The 16,422-nt window shown below is 36.1% G+C and overlaps 1 protein-coding gene and 1 pseudogene across 1 annotated transcript; both read left to right on the forward strand.

Moving 5' to 3' along the window:
- Nucleotides 1-3,383: 3,383 nt before the first annotated feature.
- On the forward strand, nucleotides 3,384-7,758 carry LOC137726570 (uncharacterized; annotated as a pseudogene).
- Nucleotides 7,759-12,707: 4,949 nt separating this feature from the next.
- On the forward strand, nucleotides 12,708-15,566 carry LOC137724749 (protein SCARECROW-like). The gene is made up of 2 exons (XM_068463459.1): nucleotides 12,708-13,472; nucleotides 14,817-15,566. Exons 1-2 carry the CDS (start codon nucleotides 12,708-12,710, stop codon nucleotides 15,564-15,566), a joined length of 1,515 nt encoding a protein of 504 aa, XP_068319560.1.
- Nucleotides 15,567-16,422: the final 856 nt, after the last annotated feature.

Genomic DNA, 16,422 nt, shown 5'->3' on the forward strand with positions numbered 1-16,422 from the left:
TCAGGCACCTGGGTCCGTGTTAGGGTTTAATGTAGCGATCGAGAGTACTGTACCTTGTTTTCTTTTTCTTTTTTTTGGGTCAAACGTAATAAAATTCCTCTATAAAGATGGCTATCAGAGCATTTCCACGCCTAAAAAGCCCCCCCAGGCAATAGGCTATTTAATCTCCTAAGGCCTCGTTTGACACACAGTATTAAGTATCGGATATGATTAATAATACGGGAGCGGGTGTTTGGAGACTTACGTACTAAATAGTCGCCGGACTAACAAATCCGGTCCAAGTTAATTAGTACACCTCACACCCGCTAGTTAGTACGCTCAGAAAGCTCGGTATAAATTAGTCGGCCTCAAAACGCCTCGCACCCCTCTCGCATCTGCTCCGTCATCTCGTGTCTGTTGTTAGAGATTTAGAGCTAAATCAGCGGAACCACTCCCGCTCACACCTGATTGCATCATCTTCCTCATGGGTGTTTTCTCGTTTCATCTTCATTGTCTTCCTCTTGCTGCAATTTTCCATTTTTTTCTTCTTTGTTTTTCTCTTTTTCTCTCTGTCTTGTTTCCTTTAGTTTGTGATTTTTTCTATTTGATGGATTTATGATTCTTGATAATTTGTGATTTTTTCTGTTTGATGGATTAGTTTGTGATTTTCGTTTTGGTATGGGTTTCAAAGGGATCTCGAATCTCTGAGCACTTTTCCCCTGTTTGTCCTTCTCTGGGTTTCTTTTGATTTTTTGATTTTTTTGTCGAATTTATTTTAATTTGAATTATCATTCCTAAAATACTATTAACAAGTAATTAAAAAAATATAACATAATCGATCTTATTAATACAGTGATTAGTCTGATGTTGCACCAAACACCCGACTAATTTAGTCAGTACTATCCGATGACTATTTATCCTATTTGATTAAAATAGTCAGTACAGTCCAAGCTGCCAAACGAGACCTAAGTGAATGGTAACTGCTTTTAGTGAATAGTAAATGTCCAATTGTGTCTTCACAATAGCCCAGGCAATCTGTTTTAAAATATTATTAAAATTTTCTTATAAAATAATAAAAGATAATTTTATTTTTAATTTTGGATGATAATAAAAGGTTGGTTGAAAGTATTTTATAATATTTGAAAATATTGAAATGTGGTGTAAGGTGGAAGAACATGGTTAGTTATTTATAAAAAAAAAAATTATTATTTTTTGTATTTTTAATTATTTTTTATGATTGTATTTGTATTTTTATTAATTTTTTAATTGTAGCTGATATCAGCATTGCATCACATGGCCTAGGTGTTAGGTTAGTCGATTTTAGCCTAGGTAAGCAACTAGACTCCCCTAGAGTCCAGTGGATAGGAATGGGGTGGAGGAATTTTGGGGGAGGGAGGGGATTTAATCCACTATCTTCTAGGAGATTTGAGAGGGGTGAAAGTGCTCTTACGAGGTAAGGAAAACTCAAAAGAGAGGCACCCCAAAACAAACAAGTAAAAGCACAACTAAACTTAACAGAAAATACAATGAACATGCCCAAATAAGAGAGATCACATCAAATTTTAAACTAAAAACCCTAGAGCTGAAATAAGAAAAATGTCACCTCCTCCTAACTGTCGTAGCATCCTCATAAAGCCAACACCATCAAGAAGAAGACCAATGAACTAAATGGATCAATGGAAAATAGGGTGGGCAAGTCACCCGAGCAATGAACGCTGCTATAATCCTACCAGATAGTGTAAATTGTACTTTAAGAGCCACCAAACAACAACAGAACACTCCGCCGAAGGAGATTCTTGGATGAAGCATCCAATGATTTGAGTGGCCAAGGTTGATGATTGAGGATTCGTGAGGAACAACAAATGGAGAGGAATGATGCATACAAAACTGAGAGCAAATTTTTACTTGTAAGCTCAAAATAAACCAAACATAAAAGCTCAGAGCATAACACCACAAGATAAAAGAGGTTACTGAAATCAAGGAAGAGAAAGAAAACAAAAAAAGCTGAAGAGAAGGGCCTGCCACCGACCCACCAAAGGAAGGAGAAATTTTTAGTTATGACAGGAACACGGGTGGTACACCACATGTTTTTATCCAAGTGGTGAAAATTTTTAATTTTTAAGTTATTAACCTTTTAACACACATAACCCACCATTTATATAAGGACATGTGGTGTACCATCTCGTGTGACGGTCACACTGAAAAATCTCTCGGAAGGAAGAGGTCGGCAACTATAGAGATAAAAAGGGTTTCTTTCCCTGAGTATTGTACCATGTTTAAAGGTAGCACCAAACATAGTAGGATTACATCACACTAATTTTTCACTGCAAGAATACAAAGTACGATACTTCAGAAAAAACTCAAAAAAGCTTTTTTGCTTGAACCAAAAGTGCTTTTGTTACAATCACTTTCTGATGACGATGCTTCGCCAACTTTCATCCGCATCCACAACCACCGGGAAAATGGTAGTAAGTTTGGAAGTAACTTGCACTCTGCTCTTCTTTGATGCACTGGTGGCCCTTAATGCAAGAAACCTTGTTACACTTTACCCTTTTCGTACGGAAGGAAATATATGCTACCTTTTGTGATTTCCATTTGAAACCTTGAAAATACATCGTGTCATTACTTGACATTGACAACAAAAATGAAACTAACGAGTGCTAAAGATTAGTCGTTCACACAGGTGATCGACCATTTATGCAACTAAGAGCCACTAGTGCATACTAGTTTCGCATACATTAACTACTCACGGTTATTCGCTTGCATGAGCCAAACAAATATTTTTAGAATAAAAAATAAAAGAAAGAAATTTTTACCTAAATTTTGTTGCAACTTGCGACGAATATTCAATTTTGAAGTCTAAAGGGTTATATGTGCATGACAGAAGATTTTTCAAAATAAGTGTGTATGATATTTACAACGCTAAAATATACTACTGAAAAAGTTATATTCGAATTATTCATGTTTTTGGAATTGAAAAATAGACAAAATCAGAATATAAGTTATTGATTGAAACAAAATTTTAACTGAAATGTCACATTTGGAAATGAAAAATAGTGATTTTAGGGAATAAACACGAGACGTCAAAATATAAAAAGTAAATATTTTCGAACAACCGAGCTACAAATTCCTTGCAAATTCACATTTATTGTTTTTTGGGACAAAATAATTGGACTTTGAGCGTTTGAGAAATAAAAAAACCGCTGTCCGCGGGAAAACTTTGAACATAGACATATGGACAGAACCCGGCCCCCCCACGCGAATCTTAGCGGATCAATTTCTCGCGAGATCCAACGCAACAAAAGATAAAATAAAAAACTAAAAATTTGTTAAATAATTAATTAAATTTGAAAATTAAAAAGGAAAATTCGAAGGAAGGAGAAGCTATATATACCAATATAAAAATGGAGGGAAGAACAGAAGAAGATGTGTCTCCCTCTGCTGTCTACAACACACAAAAGAGAGAGAAAGTGAGAGGAGAGAGAGAGGGGAGAGAGTTTATTTAGGGTTTTCGCGGATCGCACCCGCCGCTTGTTTAACGCGGTAATCCGAATTCTCAGCCTCTTGTTTTTGTTCCCAAGAATATTTTCCCCAAATTTTCATTTTCAATTTTTTTTTTTCAAATTTTTTATTAGGATTTGCATGCAATCGATTGCATTTTGATGCGTTTCGTGATCGAAATTACAATGCAGATGGCTGGGGATTGAGAAATTCACGTTGCGAGTTTGGCATGGTGGTGGGCTGCATTGCGAGCAGGAGGAAATGGATTCGGCACGGAGTTGGCTGTCGAAGCTTCAGCCGCGTGAAAAGCTGAGGAGCTCGACGAGGAGGAAGGAGCCGTGCGCCGGCGGCGATGGAGGCGGAGAAGAGTCGAATATGGATGAGGAGGCGCTTTCCAATGTCACGAAGCAGAAGGCTGCAGCGGCGAAGCAGTATATTGAGAACCATTACAAGGAGCAAATGAAGAATCTCCAGGAGCGGAAGGAACGGTAGATATATAATTTGAATTGATGAATTTGCATTTTTGTTTTCGGAAATTGGGAAAATCATTGAATTTGTAATTGTAATGCTAAATAATGCAGCTTTGTGATGATTTCTTGTTGGATTTACTGATATAGGCAGAGAAGTTTAACCCAGTTTTTGTGGGTTTTTTCGATTTCGAATTAGTAATTATGCTTCTTTATGGCAGACGAAACATGTTAGAGAAAAAGTTGGCTGATGCCGACGTCTCTGAGGAAGATCAAAACAACCTTCTCAAGTTTCTTGAGAAGAAAGAAACCGAATACATGCGCCTTCAGAGGCATAAAATGGGTGTTGATGATTTCGAGCTGTTGACTATGATCGGCAAGGGCGCATTTGGTGAGGTATAAATTTTCTGAAAAGATCTTGTACTTTATTGTCTTCTTTAGTTCGAATAGCTTTACAAGTGTTTTGGGTCTCTCTATATATGGAGAACGCGGAGGTTGGTGACTAAATGACATGATTGAGCTACTCAAAGAAAAATGTTACATAAAGGAGAGTTTTGTAATGAAACAAAAAGTTCAGTTTCAGCCTCCCAGCTGGCACAGTATAGAGATCTTGTCTCATGGGATTGATATAAGTTTTTGACCAATGTTGCTTCATGGTGCAGGTTCGTGTATGCAGGGAAAAGACGTCTGGTTCTGTATATGCCATGAAAAAGCTTAAGAAATCAGAGATGCTTCGTAGAGGCCAGGTAATCAGTTTAGTGTCCTGCCACTTGAATTACTGAAGTAATTTGAACTGTATCTAATGCCAGTTGCTTTATATTATTTTTAGGTAGAGCATGTCAAGGCGGAAAGGAACTTACTTGCTGAGGTGGACAGCAATTGCATTGTCAAGCTGTACTGTTCATTTCAAGATGATGACTATCTTTATCTTATAATGGAATACTTACCTGGAGGAGATATGATGACATTGCTCATGAGAAAGGATATTTTGACTGAAGAGGAAGCTAGATTTTATGTTGCCGAAACAGTTTTGGCAATTGAGTCTATCCATAAACACAATTACATTCATAGGTTTGTGGTACAAATTCACTATTTACACTGATTTTTTGAAATAGATTTAAGTAAATCTAATTTTATTGGACTGCGAAATAGAGGTTAACCTAGTCTGTTTTGCATATTACAGGGATATTAAGCCTGACAATTTGCTACTCGATAGATATGGACACTTAAGACTGTCAGATTTTGGGTTGTGTAAACCTTTAGACTGCAGTACAATCCGAGAAGACTTTTCAGTAGCACCCAACGCTAATGGTGCTGCACAGAATGATGAACGTCCTGCAGCTCCAAAACGAACACAACAAGAGCAACTGCAACATTGGCAGAAGAATAGGAGAATGCTTGTAAGTTATATTGTAGATAAAAAAGGAACTGTTTATTTTTGGACGTACAACATTGTCATTCATGACATTTTGGTAGGATGTTGCAAAGTTATCGTTCGTTTAACTCTTGATATATGCCCATTGCAGGCTTATTCCACTGTTGGTACACCTGACTATATTGCTCCAGAAGTTCTGTTGAAAAAAGGTTATGGGATGGAATGTGATTGGTGAGTATTATGATTTTCAGCAAAAGGGTGTTTGAATGTTTAACACTGATGAATTAGTAACAAGCAATTGGAGAATCATGTGGCATAACAAGAACTATTTTTACTGCCTTTCATATTGTAATGGGATCATTTTGAAATTGCTATACCATATCACCTTTATGGACCATAAACTGAAGAGCCACTTTGTTTTTTGATGCCTGAATTGACCGAGTTGTGATTTTTGTTGATACACAGGTGGTCACTTGGTGCTATTATGTATGAAATGCTTGTGGGTTACCCACCCTTCTATTCTGATGATCCAATGTCAACTTGCAGGAAGGTAAAGTTTAGAAATATTGAAAGTTTTATTTTAAGTTCTCTTTTAAAAAGCCTCAAGCATAATTCCCTTGGGCTTTTATGTGTGTAGCTTGTGATGTCTCATGTCACCATTTATTCTCACCCGTTTGCCTGATAATGTTTGCTGTCTTGCTCGTCTCTTGTAGATTGTAAACTGGAAAACGCATTTGAAATTTCCAGAAGAAGCAAGGCTGTCTCCAGAAGCGAAAGATCTTATTAGTAAACTCTTGTGTAATGTCAACCAAAGGTTGGGAACAAATGGCACAGATGAAATAAAGGTGTTGTATGGTGTGTTCTGTTCTAAGTATTTTCGATTTGCTCATGAACTCGTTGCATATAATGGGAATTACCTTGCTGCTGATTCCTATTCCAGGTTCATCCTTGGTTCGATGGGACCGAGTGGGAAAAGCTTTACCAAATGGATGCTGCATTTATTCCTGAGGTCAATGATGATTTGGATACTCAAAATTTTGAAAAGTTCGATGAGGTATAGATGGTCCTCAGTTTTTTGTGGATTTTGTGAGGCTATTTGCGGTGAGCATATCATGTTGCTCATAATTTGATGAATACTGATTTTTGGTATGCAGGCTGACAATCAAACTCAGAGTTCATCCAAAACTGGTCCCTGGAGAAAGGTAAGCTTATGAGTTTTGTTCATACTTAGCTATTGTTTCTAATTTGTATATCGAATTTGTATCCATTGTTTGTTATTTAACTTGCCCTACAAGCTACCCCCACCCCACCCCTAATTCATTCCAAAATTTCCCCTTATATTTTTCTCTCTTCATTTTGCAGATGCTCTCCTCCAAGGACATTAATTTTGTTGGCTATACGTATAAGAACTTCGAAATTGTTAACGATTATCAAGTGCCTGGGATAGGTATATCTCTATCTTCCATGAACTTGCAGGAGAACTTATCGTTTGTTATATATTGGTATCATTTAAAAGTTTTTATATATACATGTGTGCATGGATTTGGATGGTTCATGCAATGTACGGGTAAACCCACAAAATGTTAAGTGGTCAAACTGGTAAACAAACGAAGCATCTACTGACTGGCTGGTTTCCAATTATTTTGAGTGCTCTTTAGTATGGCAATTTTCTGTTTTTTTGTAAACTTGGGTGCCTTCTTTCTGCGTAGCCTCGTTGAAGAAAAAAAGCACCAAATCAAAAAGACCATCTGTAAAAACACTTTTTGGTACGTACATCATTCATATCGTATCTGTCTTCTAACATATATTGCTGCCCAGCATTTAAACTAGGATTGGGCAAATGTCTTTGCACATGTCTTTACATTTCTTACCTTTTGTGTTCACTTGATGCAGATGAAGAGTCAGAGACGTTGGAGACATCAGAGACATCCGATAATGGTAGTCAACATGTGCAAGGGAGCTTTTTGAACCTCTTGCCTCCCCAATTAGCAGCATCCCAAAACCGGGAGGACTCTTCCTGACCTCGCCAACCCATCAGACGGACTAGGAGCTTGTTCCCAATTGCATTTCGGCTTTCAACTGACAAGGGATACAATTCTCGATGCTGCCTTCTGCGCCTCTATTTTTTTTTCATGGCTATACCGGGCTGGAGCTTCGGGGTTTCGAATGAAAACTCAAGGGGCTCTTGGGGTCTGAAGAAAGGTAGTGAACTTTGAAGCCACTAATTCTAATTGAGCATCTTTCTTTGACAAAGCGTCCTCTAAGTTTCTCTGTCTTGAAAGATGAAAGTACAACTGAAGCGTAAATATTACCCAAACTCATTTTACCACTGAAGTGTAATTTTCTTCTTTCTTCTTCCTCTTCGATGTCATTCTACCGAAATATGTACAAAAAAAACACACGAATTTGTTCGATGTATACACGTGTTATTCACTTTATTAACAATAGCAATACGATTTGTTCACTGTATATTCGTGTTTTTTTATTATCAACAACTACCGTTCATAAAATTTGAACGTTTAATCTCGTCTAACATGGTGGAAACTTGGTACCATCATACCAAACGGTTGTTAAGTTGATCTCTCTCTTTCCCTTTTTATTTTGTTCTAAATTGTTGGTTTTAGAAATCAATTGGTCAAATAGGGAAGTATACTTTGACAAAAAAAAAGAAAAGAAAAAAAAAAAAAGGGAAGTATACCAATAAGATTAGTTACAAACTTTTAATTAAGAGCCTGAGGGACATAACATGCCAATAAAAAAGCAATGAACTGTGATTTATAGCAACTGGTTGAGTACCCTCTTATACTGTAAGATTGTAGCAGATTTTATTTGTGCGTATTTTTCCTATCAATTCATTGCGAAGAATGACGCACAACTTTCGTCATGCTTAGACAATTTCACATCATGCTAGAGTGAACGAAATATATGTGACTATGTCGTGTACTATATATATATAAAATTTCTTTTATTTAATTAATTTCATCTTTCAGTCGAAAACGTATAGCGCAGGAAGATTCGGTCGAATGCAATGCACGTCAACCGTGAATCACATCCGAGGCCAAATGAAATTAGGGCATAATTTGAAAAATAATCTCCAAATAGGTATATTGTTATTATTCCTCCTGGTGGGTCCGCGTTTGCTCCAAGATTGCCATATGGCGACAATATAGACGATACAGTCACATCATTTAGCAACCATTTCTGTATTAATTAATTAAATCGATCAAACATTTAAAAACCATTTCACATTAAATCTCTTCTCTTTTTTTTTTGGCTTTTTTAGTCAAACATTAATCTCACTTGACTAGACAAAAAATGGCACACAAATACCTTTTGATTTTCCTGTTGAAGTGGGATGGAGTTCAACAAACTACAATTTTCCAAGGAGTTTGCTATCCATACACTCTTTTTTACCTCTCACATATTTTTTATTAATTTTTGTCTTTCGATCTTCTTTAATTCATTCGATCTGACGGTCAAAAATTATGAATGATGTGTGAAAAGTAAATAGAGGTATGTAGATAGAATACCCCTTTTCCAAAGAGCACGATAAACTCAAATTATTTTTTGTAATATTATCTTATTAAATATTACAAATAGCGCGATAAACTCAAATTTTTATCATGACCTAATTGTCCTATAAACATACTTAAAACTTCCAACAACTAAAAATAAACGTAAAACTAGCTCTAGTACAACTTTTTTTAATATTTTATGTTGGATGTAACGGGAAAAAATGGTGACAGAAGTCCAATTTTGAACATGTTAAAGACTTAAGTTTACCACATAAGGGAAACTTAAACATTTATCTTCCATCAATATTAAAATTGCTCAACTAATTCCTTAGTTTGATTCTGCAAAAACAAAGAAAATAGATCTACCTAGGATGGATCCAAAGTGGTTGACTAGGACTTGGATCCTGGATCTTGACAAGTTTGATGGCTTCTGATTGCTAGGGAAGTTTTGCCGAATTTTTAGTATAGTTTATTAGTTGATAATTTTAGTTTCGTTTTTATGCATATTAGGCCTTCCTTACCCATCCGGTTGATGGTTAGCACGTTTTGGTTTCAGTGTTCACTAGATATCGGGGTTGAGATGTGTTAGAAACTTTCCATTCAAGGTTTTTTTAACGAACAATACTTGACTACTTAAAGATGAGTAGAATCTCCTATTTAAAACTCTTAGTGTTTTAATCATAGAATTTGTGCTTATGATCAAAATCATTCATACTATGGATCACATTGTAAAAATCATCTATGCAAAAAATAAATTAAAACTAAGATCGTTTAGTCAATCTATTGTAGCAAATACATAGACGATTTGTAATACTTTTACCAATATTGTTCATTTGTTTTTAAACAGTTTGATGATTAAACGACCTTAATTTTAATTAATTTTTTGCATAGCTGATCTTTATAAGATGATTTATAATATAAACTCTGATTATAAAAACGAAGTTCTATAAATTGACAACAAATAATTTTGAGAAATTTTAAATATGAGTTCTTACTCATCTTTAATTAATCAAATATTATTCTTTTTTAACAATTATTTATCCTCACAACACAATAAAATCGATTTTGAAAGAGAAACACAGCATTCCCGAAGTAGCCTCAATCCAATCCAGGAAAGCAAAAAAATTCGATCCATATATTGACCCATTCAAACTAAATTTTGCGAATAATTTAATTTAGGTCTGTCGCCAAAAATGTGATCATGTGGGCCAATATGCTCTACATATAACAATAAGAAACAAATTTTGAACATACATCTAAAACCTCAGGACCTGCAGTTGAGACGATCCAATTATTTGATAGATTATTTTAAAACAATTCAGATTAAAAATAAATAAAAAATTAAGAATCTTAATTTATTCAGAGCAGCCATCGATCATTAACAACTGCCTGATGCGTTTAGCGGGTCAGCTGTTTCTTTCCTCATCTTCTTGAATTGTAATTCATCTCCATATAATCGCATCTTAAATGCATTCCAAATCCTTGAGCAATATTTTTTTTCTTCATATAATTCACAACATATATATAACTTTCGAGATGTAATGAACAAGGAGTGTGTTAGGTTTACGTATGATTTTCACAATTGCATGTTATTCCAATTTTGAGATCAGAATTTCATAAACTCATGCTGAATTCGGTATTTTATTGGATTATTTCTTAATTTTAAAATTATGAGAGTTGTATGACTTCATCTATATACCAAGATGAAAAATTATATAATCTCCTTGGTAGTTCTCAAATTCTCATTTTTTGTATGTAGTATATTCAAGGGAGTTGCAATTGAAAAGATAGTTAATTATCCATTTGAGCAAGAAGTATATTTTGACAAAAAAACAAGTTAAGAAGTATATTTTGAGTTATGCAAGTTTTAGAATTTCGGGTTGGATTCGGATTATTAAACTAAAATATTCTTAATATAATTACATTAAATATTCTCCAAACCATTTAGCTTGTAAACAAAGGAAAAACATTGATGGATAGTTGTTGACCCTAAAAACTACCAAGCCTATGTGATGGCATGCGCAGACCGAGTAACTAATGAGTTAACTACAACATTTGGTTATGTGCGGGGCGTACCAACTCGACTATCGAGCTCAGCCGGAGAGTAAAATATGTTGATGTCACGTTGAGCGCGCTGCTGACTTCTTGATCTTGCAACTGTGGCCGAGGAAGGAACACGTCTCGGCTTTCGGGTTCTAGAGCCTGAAGACAAAGCTGCTAGTTCTGTGAAGTTCACAAATCGTCAACACCAGGTTCGGTCATGGTGATTATATTCGTGAGAGTATAAGCACACCGAATTGGCACCAGACTATATGGACACAAATACTCAAAAGAGATGTATGTCTTGATGGTAAATGTGGTTCGGTCGTCGAAATGCCGAACTCTAAAGTGTACTTGTGAATATCCAATCATAAAACAACTCGACGTTTAACATGCCGAGCCTAGTAACCTGTAACACCTCATTTCGCCGAGAAGACTGATGAGATGACCTTTACCAACAAGGACTCGAAAATCTTTGTCGACCGAGACTTGGATAAATAACCAATCGGTCTCGAAGCAGTGATGTTTATCCAAACTGCAGGTGCTCCTTGATCAGCTGATTCTACGACTCTAGTGCTGTTTATCCAAACTGAAGATGTCGTCGGTTGCCTTCACAGTGTTGTTTATCCAAATTGAAGATTTGTTGGCAAGAAGAAAAGGGAAAAGGATAAAATCTCAAAGGTTGTTGAGAAGCTTTGCGCAGGGCAATTTGTATGTTGAATTGGAGGGGCTCGAATGATGCACTTCCTTCTCTATTTATAACAGCAAAACCCCTTATAACCGAACTAGAAATGTACTCGGATTAGAACTCCTCAACCCAATCTAATTAGGTTTCGACCAGTCCTAGCTCCAACAAGACTTTGAACCAAGCTCCATAACAAACCAGATTCATCTCCTAATCCCAAGCACCTTCGGCTTCAAAACTCCTTGTTCCACAAGGAATCAACTACTTCACCCTTTATCTAAACTAATCCTCTTCACAACAGGATTCCGCCTGCCCTAACTAGACGGTCTGCAAGAAAATTCTAGATAAATACCATTGGGCCGAGAATAATCCCAGGCTTGGCCCAAAATGTTATTTTGGGCCCAAACAATAGTTTTCAAAATAATTAGGCTTTAATATTGTATTGTAAGAGTGATATTCTAGTAATTTATACTAAAGCTAAGTGCTAACTAGCTGTTCTTGGTCTGGTATTAACTCTCTTTTTATTGTTAGAAGTGGTCTTGAAGTTTTAAGTTCTCCTACACCACTAATCAGTAAAAAAAATACAAATCGTGAACAGTACTACCAAGAAATCATATGCCATCAAATGTATTTGCAGGGCACCCTAGAATATTGCTCTCCTTCCCTACACTCAAGTTTAAATTTTCATTCTTGTAATTTAAATAAATTAGAATATTGCTCAAATAAAGAGAAAATTTAGAAATCAAACAACCAAATCTCTATTAAATAGTTTTCATTAGTTTTTCTATATTCTTAAAGTAGTTTTTATAGTATTCCGCATGGCACGTCTTGAGTTTGATTCATGACGCTACACTTCGGTAGTACTTCATGTGTGTGTCTAGTGTAAGACTTAGAAAACTAATATTCTGGCGAATAATATAGAAGAAAATCACTACCTGAATGACGTGGGGGGTTCCTGGCTTGTTGCATGTTAACTTTTTCTGTATGTCTAGGATATGCCGGCCATCCCTTCCATACCGAACAACTGCCAAAATTCTGCTCTGTGTCATGCGGCCACCCCCTTTAAAAACAAACTCTATCTCTTCATTACCACTCCCCTTCATCGTTTTCTTTCCCTACCAATCTTACTGAAACTAGAATTTCAAATGGCTGATGGCATTGTGAATATAATCCAATCCCACCAACCTTGGATTAATTACCCCAACCCTAATGTCAATGACTTCCAAAATAATCCCAACTCCGATCCCAAGCCCGTCGAGAACCGGTTTATAAACTTGGAGAGGAGCGAACTATCTCTGTGGGTGGAGCACATCACAAAACAGCTCATCGACGACTTGCCAGAACCCGCCACAGCCGCCAACACCGCCGCCAATGACACGTTACAGACGTCTGAGGACTATTTTGTCCCGTCATCACTTTCCACCGACTTAAATAGTCCGAGGAAAGTCCCACGGAGAAGCTATGGTGAGCATGAGCTTCATGAGCTTCAACTCCTTGCAGATAATAATAACGTAAGAGCAAGAGGAGGAAATGATATGAGTAAGCTCGAAGAGCATGGCTTAACCCTAATCACCCTTCTCTTCGAATGCGCAGTTGCCATCTCCATTGACAACCTCCCCGAGGCCCATCGGATGCTCCTCGAGCTAACCCAAATGGCCTCTCCGTACGGGCCATCATGTGCTGAGCGCGTGGTGGCCTATTTCGCCAAGGCCATGGCTAGTAGGGTTATCAACTCATGGTTAGGTATTTCCTCTCCATTGGTCAATTACAAAAGCGTTCATGGTGCTTTTCAAGTCTTCAACACCATCTCACCTTTCATCAAATTTGCCCACTTCACTTCCAACCAAGCCATCCTCGAGGCCTTTCACCACCACGATAGGGTTCACATTCTTGACCTCGACATCATGCAGGTATATATGGTTCGAAATTTCGATAGTACTTTACGGATAATACTTGCCTCCTTCCATTAGAATTAGACTTTCCTACAGTCCTACTAATCACAGTTTAATGTGCTCATAATATTTTCTTTTTATATATTTAAGAAGAAAGTAGGTTCCCATCCTCATTTTTTCTACTCCATTGATTAAAACCTTATTCATTTTTAAATTTTGATCAAGGTCCTTCAATTTTAATAAACGCCATTAATTATTAAAAAACAAAATATTTACATGTCAAGATAATTAAGTTTTATTTTTAAATATATTCATTTAGTGTTAGAAACGTTACATTCGGTATATTATATTTATGGCTAAACTTTTTATCATATATTTCTATTTCTAGTTTGTACTCATTTTTAATTTGCAAACCTTTTTTAAATTGTGCCATTTTTTTTTTAAATTTTAATTTGTACCCATATATTGATTTCTTTTTGTCCCTTATTTTTTAAACTTTTATTTGTACTCATAATTTTTTAACTTTTTATTTGTACCCGAAATTTATTTATAATGTACCCATTTTTTTTATTTTTTATTTTTTATTTTTTTATTTTTTATTTTTTTAACAAATGTACCACTTTGTTATATGTAAAATGTATCCCTTTTTTTATTTTTTTTTATTTTTTGTAAGTACCATTTTTTAATGTAAAGTCCATTTACTTTTTAATCTAAAATGTACCAGTGTTTTTCTAATATAAAATGTACCCATTGTTTTCTATATAAAATGTACCCACATTTTTATGTAAATGTACCAATTAAATATATATATATATATATATATATATATATATATATAATGTAGCCAAATTTTATTATATAAATGTACTCATTTTATAAAAAAATAAAAAATAAATAAAATCCCCTTTTTTTATAATCTAGAATGCACCATAAGCAATTATTATTATTATTATTTTATCAACCCATAAGCAATTTTGAATAATTAAATTGGTAGTGTAAATGAAAGCAAAAAAAAAAAAAAATATGCGTTTCCGTTAGCTTTTTGCCCAGTTGAAATAACAACTGCTCTTTCCTCCTGATCTGATGGATTAAAAAAAAAAAAAAAAACGGTAGAGTCTTTCTTGGTGTTTTTGCATTTCTTTTATTATTATGTCATTTATGTAGCAGGATAGAGACTTCAATAAAAAATCTAAAATGCATAAGGTTTGAGCCTATAACAGTTAGGGATCAGAGACCGCAACTAAACTATCCCTATATTTAATGAGTTATTTTTGTATATACGTCAAACTGTAATTTTGCATAAACGAGTTATTTCTCTCGTGTGATATAATTTTAACTAACTTCGATGTACATTGTGTGCAGGGTTTGCAATGGCCAGCCTTGTTTCACATTCTCGCCACACGCATGGAGGGTCCTCCGCATGTGAGAATGACCGGCATGGGCACATCATCGGAAATCCTGCTGGAGACCGGAAAGCAACTCTCAAGTTTTGCAAGGAGACTCGGACTGTCATTCGAATTTCTTCCAATTGTCAGGAAAGTTGGTGAGGTTGATGCTTCCATGGTCCAAGTACAGCGAGGGGAGACCCTCGCCGTGCACTGGCTGCAACACTCGCTGTACGATGCAACTGGCCCCGATTGGAAAGCGATGAGATTCATTGAAGAATTAGCACCAAGGATTATCACGCTAGTAGAGCAAGACATGTCACATAGTGGCTCATTTTTGGACCGTTTTGTTGGGTCGTTACATTACTACTCGACGATGTTCGATTCATTAGAATCATACTTGCCTAGTGACAACCCTAACCGGCACAAGGTGGAGCACTGCCTGTTTTATAGAGAAATCAACAACATATTGGCGATTGGAGGGCCGGCGAGAAGCGGTGAAGACAAGTTCCGGCAGTGGAGGGGTGAGCTTGGGGCCAGAAGTGAGTTCATGCAAGTAGGGATGAGTGGTAATTCAATGGCGCAAGCACAGTTGATATTAAATATGTTTCCTCCTGCACATGGTTATGGCCTTGTGCAAGGAGATGGCACTATTAGGCTTGGGTGGAAGGATACTAGTTTGTATGTTGCTTCTGCATGGACATGCTTTCATCCTCGTAAGATATAATTACCTAATTTTTTATACAAGCAATATTGGAGAGGGTCTGAAGGAATATCGAACGTAGGATTTATATGGGTTTTTTTTTTCCTTCCTGTGAAATGGTTGATCGATTAATGACTTGCTTTTACCTGACAGTCTGACATATTATGCTGCCATATTTTCAACAGACTTGTTCAATGGTTAATTGAACGTAAATCACTTGTTTATTTTAATTCGTTTTGTATTTAAAAAATCGTAGAAACCTGTTATTAGCACTCTATAAAAGTTCATTTTGCACTGCTAGAATTCAATAACATCTCACAATTGTTCAACATTTTTTTATTCTAATTAAATCGGTTAAATATTATTTATTTGGATGCAGGGTGCCCTGATGCCGGCAAAAATTGTTGCTCATGAAATGTAGTTCGGACAAGTGGCCCTTTACTCCAGTCGTAAAAAGGAGCTGAGCCCTTGTATGACGGCATGAGCTCAAACTCCGTCGGTGGTTAAACTAACTTCTAATCTAATAAAATCTATCATCTGACAAAAAAATAAAATATCGTTCGGACAAGGCCAATGTGCAAGATGCTGTGAAGATGGTGAGACACCACCAGCAGGCGTGCCTCCCATCGACATCGGTGCTTGAAAATTCGCTTCGCAATCGTTTTCGAAATAAAATCACGGCAGAGACAAAATTCGTGATGGTCGATAGTTGCGAAGAATACAATACAATGTAATACAATACCACATCCGAGGTGAATCTCAAAAGTGAAAGCTCACATTTGTTTGTGTTTTGTTGCTACCCATGTAACCAGACAATGGCAGCTCACGGAAATGTTTCATTCAAAATCTGATATTCTATGAACCCTAGTAACTATGACTT

Source organism: Pyrus communis, chromosome 2 (assembly GCF_963583255.1).
Source record: "Pyrus communis chromosome 2, drPyrComm1.1, whole genome shotgun sequence".
In the NCBI taxonomy this organism is placed as follows: domain Eukaryota; kingdom Viridiplantae; phylum Streptophyta; class Magnoliopsida; order Rosales; family Rosaceae; genus Pyrus; species Pyrus communis.